The sequence below is a fragment of the Drosophila bipectinata genome, chromosome 3L (assembly GCF_030179905.1).
Source record: "Drosophila bipectinata strain 14024-0381.07 chromosome 3L, DbipHiC1v2, whole genome shotgun sequence".
Classification (NCBI taxonomy): Eukaryota; Metazoa; Arthropoda; class Insecta; order Diptera; family Drosophilidae; genus Drosophila; species Drosophila bipectinata.
This window is the reverse complement of record NC_091738.1, coordinates 16651940-16674131: the sequence shown is the minus strand read 5'-3', so window position 1 is coordinate 16674131 and position 22192 is coordinate 16651940. Positions and strand designations below refer to the sequence as shown.

At 38.5% G+C, this 22192-nt stretch overlaps 1 protein-coding gene across 3 annotated transcripts; it reads left to right on the top strand.

Annotated features, from left to right (window-relative positions):
* Positions 1-543: 543 nt before the first annotated feature.
* On the top strand, positions 544-21161 carry nebu (solute carrier family 2 member nebulosa). 3 transcript variants are annotated; one of them, XM_017234108.3, is made up of 5 exons: positions 544-884; positions 7003-7039; positions 14133-14753; positions 15131-15382; positions 19853-21161. In XM_017234108.3, the coding sequence occupies exons 3-5, from the start codon at positions 14157-14159 to the stop codon at positions 20429-20431; spliced, it is 1428 nt and encodes a 475-aa protein (XP_017089597.2). In that variant the 5' UTR covers positions 544-884; positions 7003-7039; positions 14133-14156; the 3' UTR covers positions 20432-21161. The 3 variants fall into 3 exon arrangements, with proteins under 3 accessions (XP_017089597.2, XP_017089595.2, XP_017089598.2); XM_017234106.3 differs by lacking the exons at positions 544-884; positions 7003-7039 and adding an exon at positions 9307-10019; XM_017234109.3 differs by lacking the exons at positions 544-884; positions 7003-7039 and adding an exon at positions 13958-14023.
* The last annotated feature ends 1031 nt before the right edge of the window (positions 21162-22192 follow it).

The following is a 22192-nucleotide window of genomic DNA, read 5'->3' as shown; positions in this document are numbered from 1 at the left end:
AACTTTAAAAAGAGTGTTTTTATTTTAATAATAGTTTGGACATATTTTTTATAGTTTGGCAATTTTTGAGGATTTTGTGAAATCCTTTGTCATCCTGTTACCTTCAGGATATTACGTGACAGGATTACGTTTCTTGCGTAAGCCGTCTAGCAGTGCGCCAATTGAAGCTGCGCGTCCTCTGCCAAGGACATCCTCCACCTCCAACAGCATCCCTCTGCCACCCAGCCACCCACACGTTAACTACTATGACGTGATGAAATTCCAGATTCGGGTTTTGAATTTCCGCACCCGCCCCGCCTAATTGTGACGTCAAAGCTGTGGTTTTTTCGGATTTAAATATCGTTCCCACTTGAAGATTTAGTGTTAAGTGAATTAAGAACGATATGGAGAGATGTAAGAGCAGCAGGGGCGCCAAGAACAGAGCGAAAATTTCCCAAAGCAAGAGCCAGACCGCACCATGCAGTGTCGGTGTTGTTGGTGCGCCTCCAGCTCGGCCGGCGACGGCGTCGACGTCGACGAGGGAGGCCCGTCTATATCAACGCTATCAGTCGTTTTTGCGAATCCGACGCGCGCGGTTCTCGACACACTGCAGGAGGATTCCCATCGATTCGTACACATATACACCGGATGGTTCGCTCATGTCCAAATAACTGTGCCCCCCTCTTGTTTTTCTCTGTGCTTGTGAACTGTAATTTTGTCTGCCGCTGTATATTTTAACGTTATTTCGTGCACTTTCTTTCGCATAATAAAACAAGAAATCAGGACAGTAAAAAAAAAACGAGAAAAAACTACAAGAATCGACTTCCTGCTCCAACAAAGGACAATTCAAGTTCAAGTGAGAGGCTGTGAAGGGGAGATAGCTTTTGTGTGTTTGTTTTTGGCGGGTAAGTTTGGGTTCCAACCGGTCTTTTTTTTTGAAACCCCAGTTGTAAGGATATAGAACAGACCAGAAAAAGGTTTATTTTATTAAAGTTTATTAGAAAAAATATATAAACACTGATTTATTAAATATTTCCTCATAAAATCATTATAATAAAATGTAAAATAAAATGTTTATTATAAAATGTCATAAACTGTGAAGCGTTATAGGCTTTAAAAAGTCTTTAAACTTAAAATTCTTAAATAAGTAAAAATTTTTTTAGTAAACAATAGCCATAAATTTATCAACTTACGAAAGTCTAAAGTGTTAAAAGTTTACACAAAAACTCTAAAAAAAAAGATAGAGGAAGTCTGGAAAAAGTTCCAAGCCGCTTTTTTCACCTGTGTTATAAGTACAGGTGCTTGACTCACTAAATCAGTGCATTGACATTTCTAAAAAGGGGGAAAAATTATGCTACTAGTTATAGTACATATGGGGTTGCACACCACTCTCCCCCTTTAGTTAGAACTTAGTATTGGATATTTTGAAAGCAAACAATGATTAATTAGGGGCTGCATGCGTTTCGGAACTGAACTGGAGAACATGTTATTGCGTTGTCGATGGGGAAGAGCTTTGTGCTGAGTTAAGCGTAAATTTGATGAGACACGGGAACGTGCCAAATGTCAACATGGTCTATAAAAATAAGTCCGATTCATAAAATACACGATTTACACATTTATTTATGGCATGATCCCGAACATAAGTTTCCCCCAACCGCAAAGTACTTCCAGGTATTCGGAAACCAAAAGTTCCCCCGGCTACATCTAATTACTATTCACTTTCCGATTCCAATCGGAGGGAAAAGAAATTCTAAATTGAAAAATATTCACGTACTTGTCGGTTGTATTTTGCATTGCAACATTTTTATTTTTGAACGAAAATAAAAGCATTCATCTTTTATTCAATTGGTTTGTATGGAAGTGTTCTGGATTGTGGATGATAAGGCGATAGATATATTGGCAAATGCCTTGGAAGCCACTTCATGGCTGATAAGTGGATGAAATCGATTGCATGGCTTTAAGTGCACCTTGCTTGTAGACCCTGGTACTGTTTTCGAACAACTCCCCCCCAAGCTGGGCGGAACAAAATCAAAAGAAAAATGAATCGGTTATCGTAGGGGGAGTATTTGAGGAATTTTCTAACAAAAAAAAAACCCTTCTTTTGTTTACCCTACACTCCCTTTCCCCTAAACTCTAGTAAGTTCATTAAAGTCAATGCATTTGCATTCGAAACACACACTTTTTCAGCTGTTCTATAAAAATACATTTTAACTAGAACTGGGGCTGGGTATTACTGGGCCTAGTTCAAGGGCAGCTCTACCATTTAAATATTAAATTTATTTCGAGGGGGATTCCTTTAAGCCAACTGGAGATGCTCATCCATAACCCCACTCTTAATTAGTATATGAGGAAAATCAGGGGAAATTTTCCCCCACCACAAACATGTAACGGGGAAAATGAACATCACGTGTCGCGACAGGGAATTGACAAGGGGGCGGCATGGGAGGCGATTCAATTGGCGGGTGTAATTCAATCGAAACATTGTGACGTCACATGGAACTGGGCGGCTTTGGTTGCAAAGTGTAAACAAACTGCATTGACCGACACACAGATACTGAACGCAGTTACAACTAAAAGATACAGATACGATGGCCTTGGCCATGTTGACTCATTTGTGTGATTGGCTTTTAATCCAAGGAAGGTGTTGGAAACTATTTGCATAACAAAAATATCCAACGAAATCCCACTGTCAAGGTTAAATAATAAAAATAATGTCCTAATCCATGTGGATAATAAAATAATGCACACAAATTGACGTATTTTGTGACGTAAAGTTGACTATTTAATGCCACCCACACATGGGATAGAGGACGTTTATAAACAAATCTATAAATATTTATTTATTTCCTTGCTGGTGCACAAAATCAAGCCCCTTCTTTAATAGATCCTTATTCCTATATGTATGTTAAATATTTTACTCATAAACAAAGTTGAAAAGAGTTCAAAAATATTTAACAACTTCGGCACGTTTGTTTACTGAACTTTAACGGGTCCGCCGCTCAACGAACTCTGATATTGTAAGAATTTCGGAAATTCCCTTCACGTTTCAAAAATATATACATAAACACTCGATATCAATGAAAAGCGTCATAAACACTTAGTTAATTTCAAAATAATTTGCCCTCAACCGTTTATATTTCTTGTTTCTGTCATAATTTTGTAAATAATTGAATTCCTCAATTATATTTAAAATTTTTGTTACATCACCAGTGAGTGCACTTTTGTAATTCATTTCATGTATTATGAATATTTTATCATTTACGAATCTGTAGTTCCTTTTTTATTCTAAATACGGAAGTTGCGGATTTTCCGTAAATACTATGGGAATACTAATTAGATCTCAGCTGAAAAAAAAGTTCCCCAAACAAAAAAACAATAAGTCAATCAACTGCACTGACGTTGATCGCTATTTGTGATACGTTTAAATTTTTTTATGGGGCTCACCAAATGACATATATATCAGGTTACCCATACTATAGTTCCTATACTATTTGGTTCAATATAAATAAACGGAAATCCATCATTAAGTGAAAGATTAACGGGTGCCAAATAGAAACAAACATTACTTGAACTTTGGAAGAATAAAATACTTGTGTGTTTTAAGCCCGTATTCCTATCTTCTGAGTGTTATTTCCCTAAAACCCATATTTGCCAATTTGTTATGCCCCATTTGAATTCCTCTCGAACAAAACACCTGTTCTCGTTTATAAAAATACCTAATGTCGTTCTTTATTGCCGAACACACACCTAAATTCGCTTTTCAATCGTGCGTACTATATTTAAGCCCTCCTCGTAACGAGCCTGCATTAATATCGGGTTTATTTATAAAATTACATCTGTTTTCTTCGGAAACCCTTTGGGTGCCAGAGTCGGCTGTGGTGAAACTTGTTTTTTTGTCGGCACTTTACAAAAGCCGCTTTCTTACTAATGTATTGGCAGGAAATGCGGAATTTGTTGATAAGATTTTTTTGGTTTTCAAGGATCGATTCAAAGTCTGCGATGATTCTGTTTCAAAACAAAACTATAATTTGTAAACTTGAACTGCGGGTCAATGTACCATTAAAATATAAGGAGAGCTGAGGCGCGAAATTTTTAATAAAAATTCCACAGATGTGCCTTCTGTGTGGTCCGTTCGAAAAGCTTATCAGTCTCCAAGTGCCAATTCATTCAAAAATTCGTGTTTGTGGCTCGACTTCAAAGTCTATTATTTGTATATTTGTTATCAGTCAGGAATAACACATGACACACGCCAAGAAAAAAATACAAACTCGCATAGTTACGCCCAAGAATAATTTCCAAAGAGATTTAAGTAATTTTTCACTTTAGAATAAAAAGGAAAATTGGCAGTGCCAACAAATGTAATGACATGTGATTTGATGAGCGAATAATAGGCCCTCCAAGTGGGGCAAATATTTGTGGGCCCTAATGGGAAAACATTTTCCGTGAATGCTATCTTGTTTATCCAAAGGTACGATTGATAGTAGCTTGTTCAATTGTGCAATTTGTCAGTCGAACGAGGTAAACAAGAGATATATCCTATGCCGATAAGTCGAACAACAATATAATAAGCGTGATAAGGTTGTGTTGATATAGGGCAGCGGAATTTGGTTTAACGAAAGGGCATATTGTTTCTAAAGACTCTGAATATATTTATAAAATAGACCACTTGTTTTCAAGTGAAATTGTCTCCTGGCCCTGATACTGGCACTTTAAAGGTTCGAGGCTATAAAGTGCAAATACTTGGGGAAAAACTAATAAAGTACTTGTGCGACACATTAAATCTAATGGGGATCTAGGAGCATCTTATCAGTAGTCGCGCTGACTATTAATCAAGTGCATTGCTACTGTGGAGCACCTTATCGCCCGGACTTAGTCGGACCTTGGGGTCTGGCCGGGAATCGCAATCGGTAGAGCTTTCAACATTTTCCAGTAACTAGGATCTCAGAACCCGGAGTTGGCAATCGAAATGAAAATGTGCCTACAAGGCAAATGATTGTAATTATAAATTAATAATATGTATGGCTATTGGAATCGCTCGGGGGGCCCAGACATCATCGGCCCACATGGCACTGATAACCCAGTGATCTTCGGGGAATGGGAATGCCAATATGCATTCGCATTGACGAGCTAGAAACAAGAGACTCACGCCTCCTCCGGCTCCGACAAATGATTGACCTTTTGCGCGCACTTTTGGGGCTCGTCGCCAGAGCCCCCAGCTCCTGCGTCAATCCGAGCCCACCATTCCCGCCCATTGGGGGCTATCAAAATAATTGAAATCAACAACTGGCCGCAAGATTGTGTTAATTCGAGCAACGAATAGATTATCGCAATATTATTTTCTCGCACCGGCCCATTACGCAAATCCCGCGCCAAGACTTTGAACTTATACCGAACTGGCCAAGAACGGGGAGCTCAACGACCAGGCGGCGCAACTTCATGGTTGATCGACGACCATCGACATAGCTTAGTTTAATCGCAGTGCCTTCGTGGGCCAGCCCCATTCTTAAGCCACAAAATAGCCTCAAAATAATATTTCTATAGGCTATACTTTTCAAGTGTTTCTATAAAAAGGCACAGATTGTTTTTGTCAAGTCCCGAGGTGGTTATCTAAGGCTAAGAAGATGATCTTTCTATTTCAGGTTAAATATATTATAGTTGTTTTTCAAAAATGACTCAATGCTAGCTTTGTAAATCTTTCCTTATTAAAGTTTAAATAATTTATATATTCTATCCAGATATAAATATTATTACTCACCTTCCGTGTGGTCTATTTGACTGTCAAATCTTATCTTTTTGGAAAGAATCTTGTGGCAATGCTTGTACTTTTGTATTTTATCTGAGCGCAAGCAAATCATAAAGATTTCTTTTAATCAAAGTAAAGTGCGCTCAATTGACTCTAATAAATTCCCAGCTAGGTATACCGGTGCTTTCAGATATTTAAAATATTTTCTCCTCCCCCCCTTTTTTTTGTGAATTTAATAAGGAAATTTCTTGTTAAAGCTGCCCTGCGTGTGGCTGCAATGTGGATGATTTCGATGCGGGGGCGTGTTCGGCGTCTGTTCCTTAGTTCATGAAATCGGTCTATTTTATGGGGTCTCTTGTCTGTTTGTCACATTTATAGCTCTATGAGCTGTCAATCAAACGGGTATATTTTTGGCCAGGTACTTTTGGCCAACAATGCACTTCATCTGCGATTTACGCCTGCACATAAATACTTAGGAACTTTACGGGGAACCATATCTGTGGCTAGATGGAAATCTATTGCCTCGATTTGGCCATAAAACGATTTGGCAGCCAAAATACAAGTGAAGTGACATAATTCCGATAAGGTCAGAGACGATACGATACGAACGAAATAAGTTTACCCCCTGTGGGAAGTGGATCTGGTATCGCCATGCTGCAATTTTTCATGGTGATAAGGGATATGAGCATTCCAGTCCTATATATCTATATAGTATCTGCTGTCTGCCTAATTGTCTGACTAACGTAAACACTTTGATCGATGGTTATAGCTGTCAAATAATTTTTTTCTTTGCCAATAAATTTAATCAGCCGATAACTCCTTTTAAAGATTAAACTTCTAAAAAGAATTATTAAAAAAGGGGGTTGTCTTATGTGAAGAAATCCTAATAAAAACAATAATTAAATCTTCAATTAATTTTTATTACGAACTTATAAGCCATAAACCTTTCAATGAACTCATTAAAAATATTTTAAATAGCCCTAAAGGCTGTTTATTTTTTATTTACCTTTCCATAACCAATTATTCTACAGTTTTGTAATCACTACATATAGTCTACAGTTTGAGAGCAGTTGTTACCAAGTGCATGAAAGCTTAGCTGGTCTGGTTCGGAAAAAAATAAGTGACTGTTATCAGAATTGTTTATTATTTAATATTCATTAAAAAATAGGACACATATATTGTTTAAAATAATAAAAATTAAAATACATAAGTTCCTTTGTTTCAAATTAAGCATTTTTGTATCCCCATTTTTAATTATTCGAAATTCTTTGTCATTTCAGAATTATTCTTTCAACGTCGTATCTATAAAAATTAACTGTAAGTATAAAAAATATAAATTTATTAAGCAAAAGGATATATAAAGTCTATAAAAATGTACGAAACTCGGCATAAATTTCACCATCTTGGCGGGAAGTGGCATGACCTGTAAAGTCATTTATTTTGGCCAAGGACAAACACCCACATTTGGGCCCAAAATGTATCTAGATACATTCACCTTGAGGTCGTCGGCGAGGACGCCTTATTGATTTTATTATCCATCGCTGAAATACATAAGTATGAATCAGTTTCGGGGAAGTGTTTCATCATGTTGGCGCCGTGTTACAAGTTCAATTGTAGGTCGTGGATAAAAATCAATCATTTAGGACGCCTCCAAGTACCTACAGTGGTGGGTCAGCAGAAATATTTAGTATCTATTGGGGCCTGACATTGAGCAGAGAAACCAAAAGAAACTAAAATATTTGCATTTACAAACAGACATTCAAAAAAGCACAATAAGATACATATTGGTTTAGCTCGTAGATACATATATATGGGGGCTCGTTCTGCCGTGTTTGATTGGTTGAGATTTGGGGCTTGGCTTGCCGTGTGACGTCACACGGCGCACGCCCCTCTAAACGCTCTGTATCTACCAGATACAGATACTCATATACATAGTTGCGTGACGTATCCACTGACGTATGTAGTTCGTCAGCCAAATCAGAGCCTATGCCAACTTGGCCCACCGCGCTAATGAGCTTTCTATTGCATAACGCCGGTATTTTATCATTTCTTGGCTTGGCAGCGAGCCCACCTTTCCACCTGGTTCCCTTTTAATTGCTATACTCGCAGTACATACCCGTGCACACCGCTAAACATTGCGTGTTTCGAGTGTAGATACAGGCACATGGCGTGTGTATACGGTGGCAGCAGGTGAGCATGCTTTTAGGCGCCCTGGGCCCCTGTTCCAAGCATGGAGCGTGCCAAATGTTTGGTTGTATTCCGGGCCAAGTCCGGCCCGAGCTGCGTTGACGCGATGACGGAAACTGGGTGGTGGGTGATGTTATTAATGCAGAGACCTGGGGTGGTGGGTGATGTATAGCAAGGTTAGGGGGCCTGATACACTGGGAAATGGTCTTGAACATTTCCGGATATTAACTAAAATGTCTTACACCCAAAAAAAGATAATTTATGTAAATCCCCTTCTCACGTAAAGTCTTCAATATAAATACTTTTCACTCGAATTTAATTTCACGGAATTATTTATAAACCTGTTGTTGGGTTGAAATTTCCATAAAGAAGGCATCATGCTCATTACCTGACCCATTTATAGCCCGGGAGCAGTGTCATGTTTGCTTATTGAAAAGCCCCAAAAGCGGGGAAAATGCTCATTTCCATTTGGAATGAGCCACCGTCAGAGGCAATCCATTATGCTCGGCCAGTGGCAGCCACATTCAAGCCTACAACAAACGTGATCCATTCAACGTATGTAGTTGCGTTTGCATAGCTAGACAAATAGGTATATATTTCGAGAACTTCTAGCCCGGGCAAATGGAAATGAAAATGATAATGGATAATGGAAAATCTACAATTCGTACAGGCATCGAATCTAAACAAAGATATCCATACAAAGGAGGAGACAGTGCCGAACAACCAGGCCTTTATGGCCATTTAATCTTTGTTTGCCTACGGAAATGCAGTAAACAATGTGTGGCACGTGGGGATAAAGATACATCCGAACTATAAAGATGAACTTTAATTGCTTTTAACAGAGAATATAAATTGAGATATGATTAAGGACACAGACTAGAGATCTATAGATGTAAAAAATTTCCATGAAAGACCAATAAATTTGTAAATCAATGGCAGATGCATAAATTTGCATTGCCAGCATTTAACGACTGGAACTTAAGTTAATGAAAGCAAAATAAAAACAGATGCAACAAGCTGAAGGCTAGAAGCTATCGGCTGCATCCACTGACTGAGGGCTGGTTGCATGCAACCCAGAACCGGCGAATCGAATAAAAAACAAAATGCGAAATCTGAGGAAACCAAGGAGGCGCCTGCAATTCCAGTTTCGGATTTTGCCGCCTCGAGTCAATACCCTCTCGCAACGTCTTCACCTCCACCCCAAACACCGATCCATTGGCCACGATGGTGTATAGTACTACTACTATATGGAATATACATTCGCTGGAGAGACCAGTTCTCTTGGCGCACAGCACGAGAGAAGAAAATAAGAAACCAGGGGAGAGCTGGGAGAGCGGCGAATCCACAGAGCCCGGCGGAGGCCTTTTTTATTGTTTGGCGCGCCATTTGCTATCCAACATTCGTTGCGTGCGGTTTAAGATACAAAGATACTCGTGCAACCACTGCTGCTGCTTCTACTGCTGCTGCTGTTTAAAGATACACGCGTCGAAGAGTGTCGAAGATATCGGAATCTCTGCCAGCCGGATATTTTCCAAACATACACATATCCAAATATAAATATCATCCCAATATCATAGAAAATATCTTACCATATTCAAATATTTGGCGTTGGCTAATTGGGAGTGCGAAAAATATACGATTTTGGACAGCAACATGTTTGGGTGTTGATGCGCAGGCGCCGTAAAGTATTCTGTGCTACGTGGGTGGCCGTCAGTCTAAAGGACAAATCCAAGGCAAAGGACATTCTCAGAAGTTGGCGTATTATCCAACAAAACTTAACCGTAACTTAAGTGCAGTGAAAAGTGCAAATAAGAACTCAAACGAGACATTTCAATAGCGAAGAATATTGAAAACATATCCCATCCCGTTGTACGAATACATATTTTAATACATATCCCAACCGAAGTTTACATAATCCTGCAACGCAACCATGTCCTCCGCCTCGTCGAGCAACTCCGGTGGTGAGGAGTCCACCAAAAAGCCAGGAACCAGCAACGAGGAGAGCTCCCACCTGCTGGAATCCACCGAGAATGGGGCCAAGTACGGCTCCAGGCAAGCGGTAAAAATCATCAAAGCCAGCGAGAATGGTCGTTCCAGCTCCACACCACACGTAGGAAAACGAATTATATATTTTCACAAAAACATAGCCAAGAAAAATCTTATGGCAGTAGATTCTTTCAAATTTAATTATTCTCTCCAACTTGAAGTTCATTTCTTTTAATTATATCCTTAATAATATTGCCAAAATATTTTTCTCTATGTATGCTTGGTGCCGGCTAATTTAAGTTAATTTGTGCTGGCCAGCTGGTATGGCTAGCCAAGTTAATACATCCTACGATATTGACCTTGGCTAGAGCCACGGCGAAAGTCCAATTAACGCAGTGCGAACTGAAGAAAAACAAGCTAGGGAGATGAGTTTTCAGAGACTCGAAGATGGTGTACCCTATTTTTATTATAATGAAAAGATAGGGCATTAAAAAAGTTTCTTTTTGAGGAAAATATTTACCCAAAACCATGCAAACAGTTTTAGCAATGTTTGCCAAGTAAACGGGTAGTTGAAAGCAAAAAGATGTTGCCGCAAAATAAGATATGAGCTATAAATAAACTACCAGTCAGTTATCAGGCCCAACATGTTCCAATTTGGACCAAAAATTGAACAAGAAATACCCAAGTTCTTTCTCCAATTGCACAATTCCCCGAATTTCTTGTATGATCCATCCAAATTTCCTTTTACATAAGTTAACGATAAGCGTTTATAAGTCAATTATCGTAGTGGTTTCATTTTTTATCGAAAATATGGTAAGCAAAGTCCAACTACTCTTTTCTTTATGATAGATGGCATAGCTTATCAGTCTAATGGGTTCCACAACGATGTGGAAACTTTCTATTTCCATTCATGTTTAAAAATTGTGGACAAGGTCACAATAGCTAGTTATCTTTAAAAAAAATTATAATAATTATAAAAAAAGAGGCGTATCTTTAATCCCCAAAAGAGATCATAACAAGGGCCATGATGCGGATTTATTTTAAATTCCATTTCACCAGACGAATTCAATTGAATCTGGTTCCAGTGAGTGCACAAAGTGAGTCAACACTTTTGAATATTTATTTTAGTAAAAATAATATACCCCAATGGCATCATTAAACATTTTTGTACCCTGTTTCGAACTCAGAATACGGACAATGGAGCGGGCCAACAATTTTTATGAGCAACATTTGAATATAAATGTATTTTTAAAAGCGACCCACAAAAATTATGAAAACTCGACCAGTTCGATAATAAAGTGTGTGGCACATTTTTTGAATACCAATTAGGTAGCTCTGATGATTATATATTAGGTTTGGTTTTTATGTGTTAATCTACTGAGCGGTTTTCACTTTCAGTTTTGCATTTTTTCGAATGGGCAGTGCCGCAAAAAAGGGGGTTTTGACATTAAAAAAATTAAAAGGGATTATTTAAGACATTGTAGGGCATACACATTGTAGTAATCCAATTAAATTTCCTCAGGAAAACCTGACTAGAATTTTAGCTTATTCATTATGCAAATAGAACCCAGACTCTGGAAAATTAAATAGAAAAGAAATTGAAAATATGTGATAGAAATTCTTCAAGTTCCTTCTATGCAAATTAAATGGTTTATGGCTTTGGATTAAATGGGACGAATGCCAATCGATCAATAATAATGTGCTAGGCTTTGAACCTGTTTAACGGAATGTCACTAGGCATAACCATTATGACGCACACTGTTGCGCCTGCCAGTGACATTGAAACGAACTTGGACCTCGTCAGCCATCCTGGGGTGGTTAAGCGAGAGTTGGGTGCCCGGATTCACCCACTCGGATTCCTAGAGCTGCCTTTAACTGGCAGTAATGCTAAATTTAGATACAGAACGACATCGGGCCGACAATGGATTGACCACATTAGCCACAGACACGGCCCAGAATCGAGGCAGAGATATCGATTTCGGAGGCGACTTGAACGCTTCGTTTACTCTTGGCCCCCCTACGTTCTCCCAGAGCCAACCGGGGTAACCAGAGCTCCCCGGAGGTGTGTCCATACGACAGTTAATATGTGGGCGTACCAGTATGCCCCATGTTGTTGCAGTTCCTGTTGCGATTCTCGGCTGCATTTTCACGGAAGTGATTTGTTTTCTGCTCTTTGGCTTGGCGTGGGCCGAGATTGGCAATGCCAACAGAAAGTGGGAAGTGGGTAGCGAGTGGGCGGCGACACATGAGATAAATAAAATAAGACGCCCAGGAAAAATGGCCATAAATTGCACATGAATTCCAGGCGAAATGACTTTTATGTTTGTTTGGAGAAACATCAAAGGAATATGATTGCAAATCGTATTACAGGATGTTTATGTAGGATGAAAGTAATTTATTTAATAATAATTATACCAGGTACTCGAAGAGTCTAAGGGTATATTGTATTTGTGGGAGTGAAGGTAACATAGAGAAGGAATCATCTCCTACCTCACAAAGTATATGTATTCTTGATCGGGCTAAACAAATTTCAGCCAAATCGACCGATTTTTAGAGATATACCCATATATATACCATTTCTTATAAAAACCCGTTAAAATATTGAACGCGTGGCTCTCGAAGATTATAAGAGGTAGAACTATCCGACATTAAACTCGGATAACTATCCGATATGGAAATTGAACTCGTATGGTGTCCGTGTAAATCAAGTTTTCACTAAATTTTTCTAAAAATCCAAGAAGTATGAAACTTTTTTTGTTGAAAGCCCATAACTTTAAAGATCAAACCTAAGTTAAAGTGTGGATATAAGAGGTGGGTACCGGTATAATATAGTCGGCAACCTCGTCTATAGCCGTCATTTCTTGTTTAGTGGATTATTCTGAAACAAAAATCTTGTGAAAGGTCAGGTCTTAGCCATGTATGTATATCTTGCCAAAAAAATAATATCAGCACACGCCCCTTTTTTTCATAACACCAAATATCACACACACTGAAGCAGTTCTGTTTATAAACATAAAATAGCAAAACTTTACCAAAAATTTAAAAGGAAAAGCTTTCGATAAAAAAAGCTTCCACTGATATAGCCAGCTGATTCTGTCTGGTATAAGTCAGTAGCTGGAATTTTGGCCATTTACTGATTGTAGTGGCCATATAGCGATTCTATATCTGGCGATTATACAATAATTTATGGCCCCCCTGAACGGAAGTCAACGAGTATGGCTAACAAGGTGGTCGAATATTGTTAATTGGTGCTGCTTGAGTGACCCTTTAGGGGGCCTTGAAGTCTAAAAAGTCTTTATTGAAAAGGGAATGTACTATAGTTGTATATATACTTCTTGAGAAATCCTTACGCTCTGAAGAGTACTTATTTTTATTTTATGGTATTTTCTTTGGGTTATCGGCCAAATGAAAATCTAGGGTTTTCCTCAAGTATCAATTAAAGCGAACTAATAAGCCAATTTCCATGCAATTAATCTCCTTCTAATCAGGCCACCCTTATCACAGCCACTTATGTTAATAAGAACACAAAGTTGGCTTAATCAACTGGCTTATTTTAAACTTTCAAGTGTGAACACATGTACTTAATAATACTACTTAAGGTCTCAAATAAATAAAAGTGTCACCAAGTCCTTAAATGAACACGCGGCATCCTGAACTATGAATTCAGTGTTCCCCTTTGGGGGGCCTTTGAGGGTCTTAAGAGCTTACCCCTTTTAAAGCATAAATACCCATGGCCACACGGCGTATGAATGATATCGCGTAGCGAGAGTGCGTGAACCTGTTGTATGGTTTTCAGGGGGCGACTTCTGTTTATGTCGCCCGGCGTAATGAAATAATGAAGCACTTCAGCACAATCGGAGCCGGAATCCGGACTGGGGAGAGCATAGCCCAAAATTTGTTGTTGTATCTGGGAGAGTGCAATAAATATATGGGTGCACGGGGCATGGAATGGAATTCTCTTTATCGGTTCACCAATAAATGTCCTAATCACCGGGCGGGGGGTTCGGGCCTTATCACGGCCCATGGTTTGATAATACATCTGGGTAGCCAATAGTTGGCCCTCAGTCCCAGTTAGTTGGTCAGTGCAGAAAGATCTAACAAATAGCCATCTCTCTAGAATTCTACAAGGTAAAAATAATTACTAACTTTAGTATAGAAGGAGTGGAATTAAGTGAAAGTTTAAATTATAATTTAAGTGGATAATTTAAATACTAAAATTTAATCTCTTTCCTTTCAGGATCAGGAGAATCTACTCGGCAACATGGTGCACACGTCGACGGAGAACAATTCCAAGAAGTTGCCCCAGTATGTGGCAGCTCTGGCAGCCGCTGGCGGCGCCTTCGCTTGCGGTACCCTCTTGGGATGGACATCACCCGCCCAGACCAAGATCGTGGACAATGGCACCGGATACGATTTCCCCGTTAGCGATACCCAGTTCTCGTGGATCAGTTCCGCCATGACCCTGGGTGCCGCCTCCGTATGCATCCCCATCGGTTTCCTCATCAACATGATTGGACGAAAATGGACCATGTTGTTCCTGGTGCTGCCCTTCATCGTCGGCTGGGCCATGCTCATCTGGGCCCCCAATGTAGGCCTGATGTACGCCTCTCGTTATATCCTGGGTATTGCTGGAGGTGCTTTCTGTGTGACGGCTCCCATGTATACGGGTGAAATCGCCCAGAAGGACATTCGCGGAACCCTGGGCAGCTTCTTCCAGCTGATGATCACCATTGGTATCCTGTTTGTGTACGCCATCGGAGCTGGCTTGGAAATCTTCTGGGTGAGCGTCGTTTGCGGCATTCTTCCCCTCGTTTTTGGTGTCATATTTTTCTTCATGCCGGAGTCACCTACTTATCTGGTAAGTTTCAAATATCAGTGATTGAAACTTAAGATTAAAAATCAAATAGTAAAAATATCAGACAATTTATGAAGCCATACTGTGTCAAACACGACACTTAATTTTCAAAAGAAATCTATCAAAATGGAAATCAATCAATATTTTAAAATTAAATAACTACGACATTTGTAGATAAAAGAACTCCGCGAGTCAATCAAAAGTGTCATTGATTTTAAGATACAAGAATATTAAGATACGAAATGCTATCACGAGGTTGCCATCAAAATGATATGATAATGAGATATATAAGTATATATATATTTTATATATTATATAAGAAAAAACCTTTTCAATTTTAATCTAACTTGTCGCTTGTTTTTTAAAATCCCCGTTGACAGGTTGCCAAAGATCGGTCGGAGAACGCCATCAAGTCCATTCAATGGTTGCGTGGAAAGGATTACGACTATGAGCCTGAGCTGGCCGAGTTGCGTGAAACCGACCGGGAAATCCGTGAGAACAAGGTCAACGTGTGGTCGGCCCTGAACCGTCCAGTTACCCGAAAGGCTTTGGCCATCAGTCTGGGTCTTATGTTCTTTCAGCAGGTGTGCGGCATCAACGCTGTTATTTTCTACTCGTCCAGGATCTTTAAGGTAAGGTTTTAAGGAAATTTATAAAATCATAAATTTCTCAGTTTGAGCATCCGCAAAGGACTTATCTTTGTCGAAAATGAATCAATTCTCGAAGGGAATACCTCAAACGGTTCGTAGATCGATTCTCCATAAACCTGCATCAAAATCTTAGAACATAATATTTTTTCAATTTTTTGCTAAATTTTCTGAAGGGTCCCCTTCGAAAATGCACAAAACTGCTTGGAGCACCTATATGGCTCCCGGAATGGCTTATGGCTTGAGCGGAGTACCTTAAACGATTCGTAGATCAATTCTCCGTAGTTCTCTATCAAAATCTTAGAACATAATATTTTTTAAATTTTTTGTAAATTTTCGTGAGGGTCCCCTTCTAAAATCCACAAAACTGCTTGGAGCCACTATATGGCTCCCCGAAGAGGCCATATCTTGCACAATATTTATCCGATTCTTGAGCGGAGTACCTTAAACGATTCGTAGATCGATTCTCCATAAATCTGCATCAAAGTCTAAGAAAAAATTTTTTTAATTTTTTGCTAAATTTCTTCGAAAAATCCACAAAACTGCTTGGAGCCTCTATATGGCTAACAGCAAAGGCCATATCTTTGACAATATTTATCCGATTCTTGAGGGGATTACCTTAAACGATTTGTAGACCGATTCTTCACAACTCTGCATCAAAATATAAGAACATACATTTTTTTAAATATTTTGCTAAATTTTCTGGAGGGTCCCCTTCGAAAATCCACAAAACTGCTTGGAGCCTCTATATGGCTAACAGCAAAGGCCATATCTTTGACAATATTTATCCGATTCTTGGAGGGAGTACCTTAAACGATTCGTAGACCGATTCTCCGCAATTCTCCATCAAAATCTTAGAATATAATATTTTTTCAATTTTTTGTTAATTTTTCTGGAGGAACCCCTTCAAAAATCCACAAAAATGCTTGGAGCACCTTTATGGCACCCGGCAAAGGCCATATCTTTGACAATATTTATCCTATTCTTGAGCGGAGTACCTTAAACGATTCGTAGACCGATTCTCCACAAATGGGCATCAAAATATAAGAACATACATTTTTTTAAATTTTTTGCTAAATTTTCTGGAGGGTCCCCTTTGAAAATCCACAAAACTGCTTGGAGCCTCTATATGGCTAACAGCAAAGGCCATATCTTTGACAATATGTATCCGATTCTTGAGCGGAGTACCTTAAACGATTCGTAAGCAGATTCTCCACAAATCTGCATCAAAATATAAGAACATACATTTTTTTAAATTTTTTGCTAAATTTTCTGGAGGGTCCCCTTCGAAAATCCATAAAACTGCTTGGAGCCACTATATGACTATCGGCAAAGGCCACATCTTTGACAATATTTATCCAATTCTTGAGCGGAGTACCTTAAACGATTTGTAGATCGATTCTCCATAAACCTGCATCAAAGTCTAAAAACAAATTATTTTTTAAATTTTTTGCTACATTTTCTAGAGGGTCCCCTTCAAAAATCCACAAAACTGCTTGAAGCACCTTTATGGCGCTCGGCAAAGGACATATCTTGGACAATATTTATCCGATTCTTGAGGGGATTACCTTAAACGATTCGTAGACCGATTCTTCGCAATTCTCTATCAAAATCTATGAACATTATATTTTTTCAATTTTTTGTTAATTTTTCTAATTTTTCTAATTGGCTAACAGCAAAGGCCATATCTTGACAATATTTATCCGATTGTCAAGGGGAGTACCTTAAACGATTCGTAGATAGATTCTCCATAAATCTCCATCAAAATCTACATATACCATTTATTCAAATTTTTTGTAATATTTTCTGGAGGGTCCGCAATAAATTCTACAAATGCATGGAACCACCATCAGGCCCCCAGGGAAGGCTTAAACGATTTGTAGATTCTATATTCCACAAATCTGCATCGAACTATATAGGTATAACTATAGTTGTATATGTCAAAAATCCCAGAAGCATTCATTTGATTCACTTAAGGGGCCCATCCAAAGGCGAGCGTGTTGGGCGAACATGTTGTGCTCGACGAAATTTCTCCTGTGGATGGTAGATGTAGTGTTCGTTGTCAAATTTTGTGTTCGTCAAAGTGTTCGAATGAAATTGAAATCGTTCTATTTTGACAACGTTGGCAACAGCATGCTCGCCAATGGATGGCAATGTTGGCACGAACGTCAATTGAAAAAACATTTTGGTAGAGAAAAATGAATAAAAAGTTCCTGCTAGATTTTATTTATTGCCTAAAAAATGAGCCTGCGTTATGGCACGCCAAAAGTGATGAATATAAAAACAAGCATTTGCGTAATAATGCTTAAGTTCAAGTTTTTTTTTCTTTTTTTCTAAGCAAATACTTATTGCCATAAATGCAATTACAGTGCCGCTGTCGTTGTCCGTTGACATGTTGATAGTTTGAAAATTTATCGAAAAATGATGTTCGCACGAATGTTGGCTCTAGTTAGTGGGGAAAATGAAATTCAAGTAGGCGAGCATGTTGACGAAAATGTACATCATTTATGTACATACATTAATGTACATCAGATATTTTTTATTTATGATCGACAACAAAAACAAAAAAACGCTGAAAGCTACAAAAAACAAAACCTATCATTGTTAAACATGCATATAGTATTTAAAATAAAATACAAAATAAAGTTAAAAATTTATGGAGAAATTATAAATATATTCATGTACATTCAATGTAGTAACATTTTATTTTAACTTCGGGATTATTCTTCGGGGTGTCCTCCATCCCTGGCTTCTTGGTCGATTAGGTCTTCGACGATTTGAGCCCCAACTGCCACGTGGTTGAGCTGGATTTGTAGCATCGTGAAGCCGAGATTCCGCCCGTTGATCCTCACCATTTCCTGCACCTTTTCCTCAACGACCGAAAGGCGTTCCAGGAGACGCGCCAAGCGTTGTCGATGGCTTTCAATGATGGCCTGGTGGTCCACTGGTGGTTTCATGTACATCGCTTATAATTCTTTGTGTTACTTGTTTTTTTTTTTTATAATTTTGAGAGATTGTTGAAATTGTCAAAAACAATTTTGATCACCTAGTTGCTTTAAGGGTTGGCCGAGTCAGACTTAAGATTTTAAAAACTATTCATGGGGAATAAGTAAATTACGAATCGAATCTCTTGTCAAGGCTAACTCGATTGGTAGAGTAGCGATCTAACAAAATCCATATTGTGTTTCTCCAGATCGTCACTATGATTTACTACAATATTCTTTGGCTCCTCGGGCTTCAGCTTTTGTTCGATCTGTATAGCCTTTAGAGGACTCGAAGAACTGACTTGGCCCATTTCAACACTTTTTTTTATAAGAATATAGGCTCCTCCTACCGCTAAGTCTAAACTCCAACTGATTTCGCAATATTTTTTCTCACGAGCTGAATCATTTCTTTGATAGCGAAAGTACAACCACTGCTCTCTTCTGTTATCTATAACTTAATTGGGCTTTTCGGTTTTTTCAATAACATTATTTTTTGTCCATCAAAATCAATTTATAATTTTAATAGAAAATGTATTCTTTGTATTCTATCATTTCTTTGATAGCGAAAGTACAACCACTGCTGTTTTCTGTTATCTATAAAGAAATAGAAATTAAGAAATTACGAGAAGCTTCATTAAGAAATGGAGCTCTTCGGGTTTTTCCATAAAAACATTATTTTACGTCCATAAAAATCTATTTATAATTTTAATAGAAAATGTATTCTTTGTTTTCCAAGCATATCAAACTTATAATTACTTCTATTCACTAGGATAACTCCATATAAAATTGGCATATATTTTTACAACAGCTATAAATAAACCATAATTATACAATTTTCACATATAACTTCAATAACTAGTTCCTTAAAACTAATCAGCTTAACGAGTATAAACAATAAATAATAATCTTAGATGAGTGCATCGTTTGGAAGGTAACTACTGGAGAGTTCTTTTCAAGAACATATCCCGCTGAAAGTTGAGAATACGCAGAAGGCCGTGTTCAGTGCCCACGGCCACCAAGTTGTGGGTGGGGACGTTCCAATTGCAATGAACGATTCGTAGATCGATACTCCATAAATCTCCATCAAAATCTACATATACCATTTTTTTCAAATTTTTTGTAATATTTTCTGGAGGGTCCGCAATAAATTCTACAAATGCATGGAACCACCATCAGGCCTCCAGGGAAGACTATATCTTTCGAAATATATATCCGATTCTTATGGGAAATACCTTAAACGATTTTTGGATTCTATTCTCCACAAATCTGCATCGAAATCTAGGAATATCTTATTTTTAAATTTTCTGCCAAATTTTCTAGAGGATCCTTTTTAAAAATGCCACAGAAAGGCGAATGGCCCCACTTAAGGCTATATCTTTACTCTTTTAATGATTTTAGAAACGTCCTTCATCGACCTTTTTTAAATAATAGCTTGAAAAAACATAACTAAATAAATATTTTTTAATTACAGGAAGCCAACACCGGCATTGGGGAACAGTGGGCAACAATCTTGATCGGAATCATGCAGGTGGTGGCCACTCTCGTCTCCACCATGGTGGTTGACAAGCTGGGCCGTCGTATCCTGCTGCTGGCCTCCGGAAGCGCCATGGCCGTGGCCACCACAGCCATTGGAGTGTACTTCTATCTCCAGAGTCAAGACCCAACCCAGGTGACTAGCCTGGGATGGTTGCCAGTGGCCAGTCTGTGCATCTTCATCATTATGTTCTCGATGGGCTACGGACCCGTGCCATGGCTGATGATGGGTGAGCTGTTCGCCACTGATATCAAGGGCTTTGCTGGATCGCTGGCTGGCACCTCCAACTGGCTGCTGGCCTTCGTGGTGACCAAGACGTTCGACGACCTGAACAACGGTCTGGGAATCGGAGGCACCTTCTGGCTCTTCGCCGGCCTCACAGTACTGGGTGTGTTCTTTGTGTTCTTCGCCGTGCCGGAGACGAAGGGCAAGAGTCTGAACGAGATCCAGCAGGAGCTGGCCGGTAACCGATCCAATCCCAGCACTGTTATCACCAACGGAGCACCAGAGAAGTAAGGGGCACAGGCGCAGGCGCAGGAAGTTGAATTAGCGCAAACCGGAAGCCGCCATACGGACCGGAAATCACTGTTAACTTGATGTTAATTTACGTTCGATTTAGGTTCGCGTTAAGTGCAAGTGCAAGTCCTGATGAATTTGTTTATAGAATTTAATTTTCGCATATATTTTCGGGTTAAGCATAGCGAGAGAGAGATGGGAAACTATTGCAGCAAACTATTACTAAGAGCGAAGACTGAAGGTCAACTGCAGAAAAGCCGCAAGCGTGAAATGTAAGGCCTGCTTTTGCAGCCATTGAAAAGACAACAGCAATGTAAGAAAAACAAATCATATATAATCCAAACATATATGTATGCTTACTTAGTGTTACTTCACATTCAACCAACGAATTATGTTTTTTTTACAAATTAATGAAGTGAATGTTTTAAGGCAAATCCGATGCATTTGTTCAGGTTTTTAGAAAGTGTCTGCACGCATCTGATTGATAATTCTTAATCTATTTGTACTATATACTATATATGATATATATGTATATGTATGTATGTCTATGTATATGAACTATATATGTATAACTATAGTTGTCTATTTCAAAAATCCCAGAAGCATTCATTTGATTCACTTAGTTTAGTCACGTCTTTTGCCAATTTATTTATTATGCCAATAGAGCGACAGAGAAGAGTGTTTATATTTTTATGTAATAAACCGAAATAAACAACTATTTTTTAATGTACATCAGATATTTTTTATTTATGATCGACAACAAAAACACAAAATACGCTGAAAGCTACAAAAAAAAAAAGAAACAAAACCTATCATTGTTAAACATGCATATAGTATTTTAAATAAAATACAAAATAAAGTTAAAAATTTATGGAGAAATTATAAATATATTCGTGTACATTCAATGTAGTAACATTTTATTTTAACTTCTTTGGGATTATTCTTCGGGGTGTCCTCCATCCATGTCCTCTTGGTCGATCAGGTCCTCGACGATTTGGGCCACAACTGCCACGTGGTTGAGCTGGATTTGTAGCATCGTGAAGCCCAGATTCCGCCCGTAGAGCCTCATCATTTCCTGCAGCTTCTCCTCAACGACCGAAAGGCGTTCCAGGAGACGCGCCAAGCGTTGTCGATGGCCTTCAATGATGGCCTGGTGGTCCATTGGTGAATTGATGCACATCGTTTATAATTCTTTCTGTTACTTTTTTAGTTTTTTAATAATTTTGAGAGATTATTGAAGTTGTCAGAAATAATTTGGATCACCTTGTTGCTTGTAGGATAGGCCGAATCAGACTAACAATTTTAAAAACTATTCATGGGGAATAAGTGAATTTCAAACTGAACCTCTTGTCAAGGCTAACTCGATTGGTAGAGTAGCGATCTAACAAAATCCATATTGTGTTTCTCCATATCATCATTATGATTTACTACAATATTCTTTAGCACCTTGTGCTCCAGTTTCGGTTGTTTATCCTGTAAAGGACTTGAAGAATTGACTTGTCCCATTACAACAGTTTTTTTTGAGAAGATAAGCTCCACCAACCGCTAAGTCTGAACTGCAACTAATTTCACAATATTTTTTCTCATCAGCTGAATCATTTCTTTGATAGCGAAAGTGCAACCAGCTTGATTTATTATTCATCATCTTTATCTATAGCTCCTGTTATCTATATCTTAATGGAGCTCATCCGCTCTTAGGTTTTCCCAATAAAAAAATTTTTTTTACGTCCATAAAAATCAATTTATAATTTTAATACACAA

Excerpts from the sequence above, each read along its gene's own strand:
- nebu (XM_017234106.3), top strand. The coding sequence starts at position 9,840 with ATGTCCTCCGCCTCGTCGAGCAACTCCGGTGGTGAGGAGTCCACCAAA. Across the intron at positions 10,020-14,132 it reads GTTCCAGCTCCACACCACAC|GATCAGGAGAATCTACTCGG; the intron begins GTAGGAAAACGA and ends CTTTCCTTTCAG. Across the intron at positions 15,383-19,852 it reads ACTCGTCCAGGATCTTTAAG|GAAGCCAACACCGGCATTGG; the intron begins GTAAGGTTTTAA and ends TTTTAATTACAG.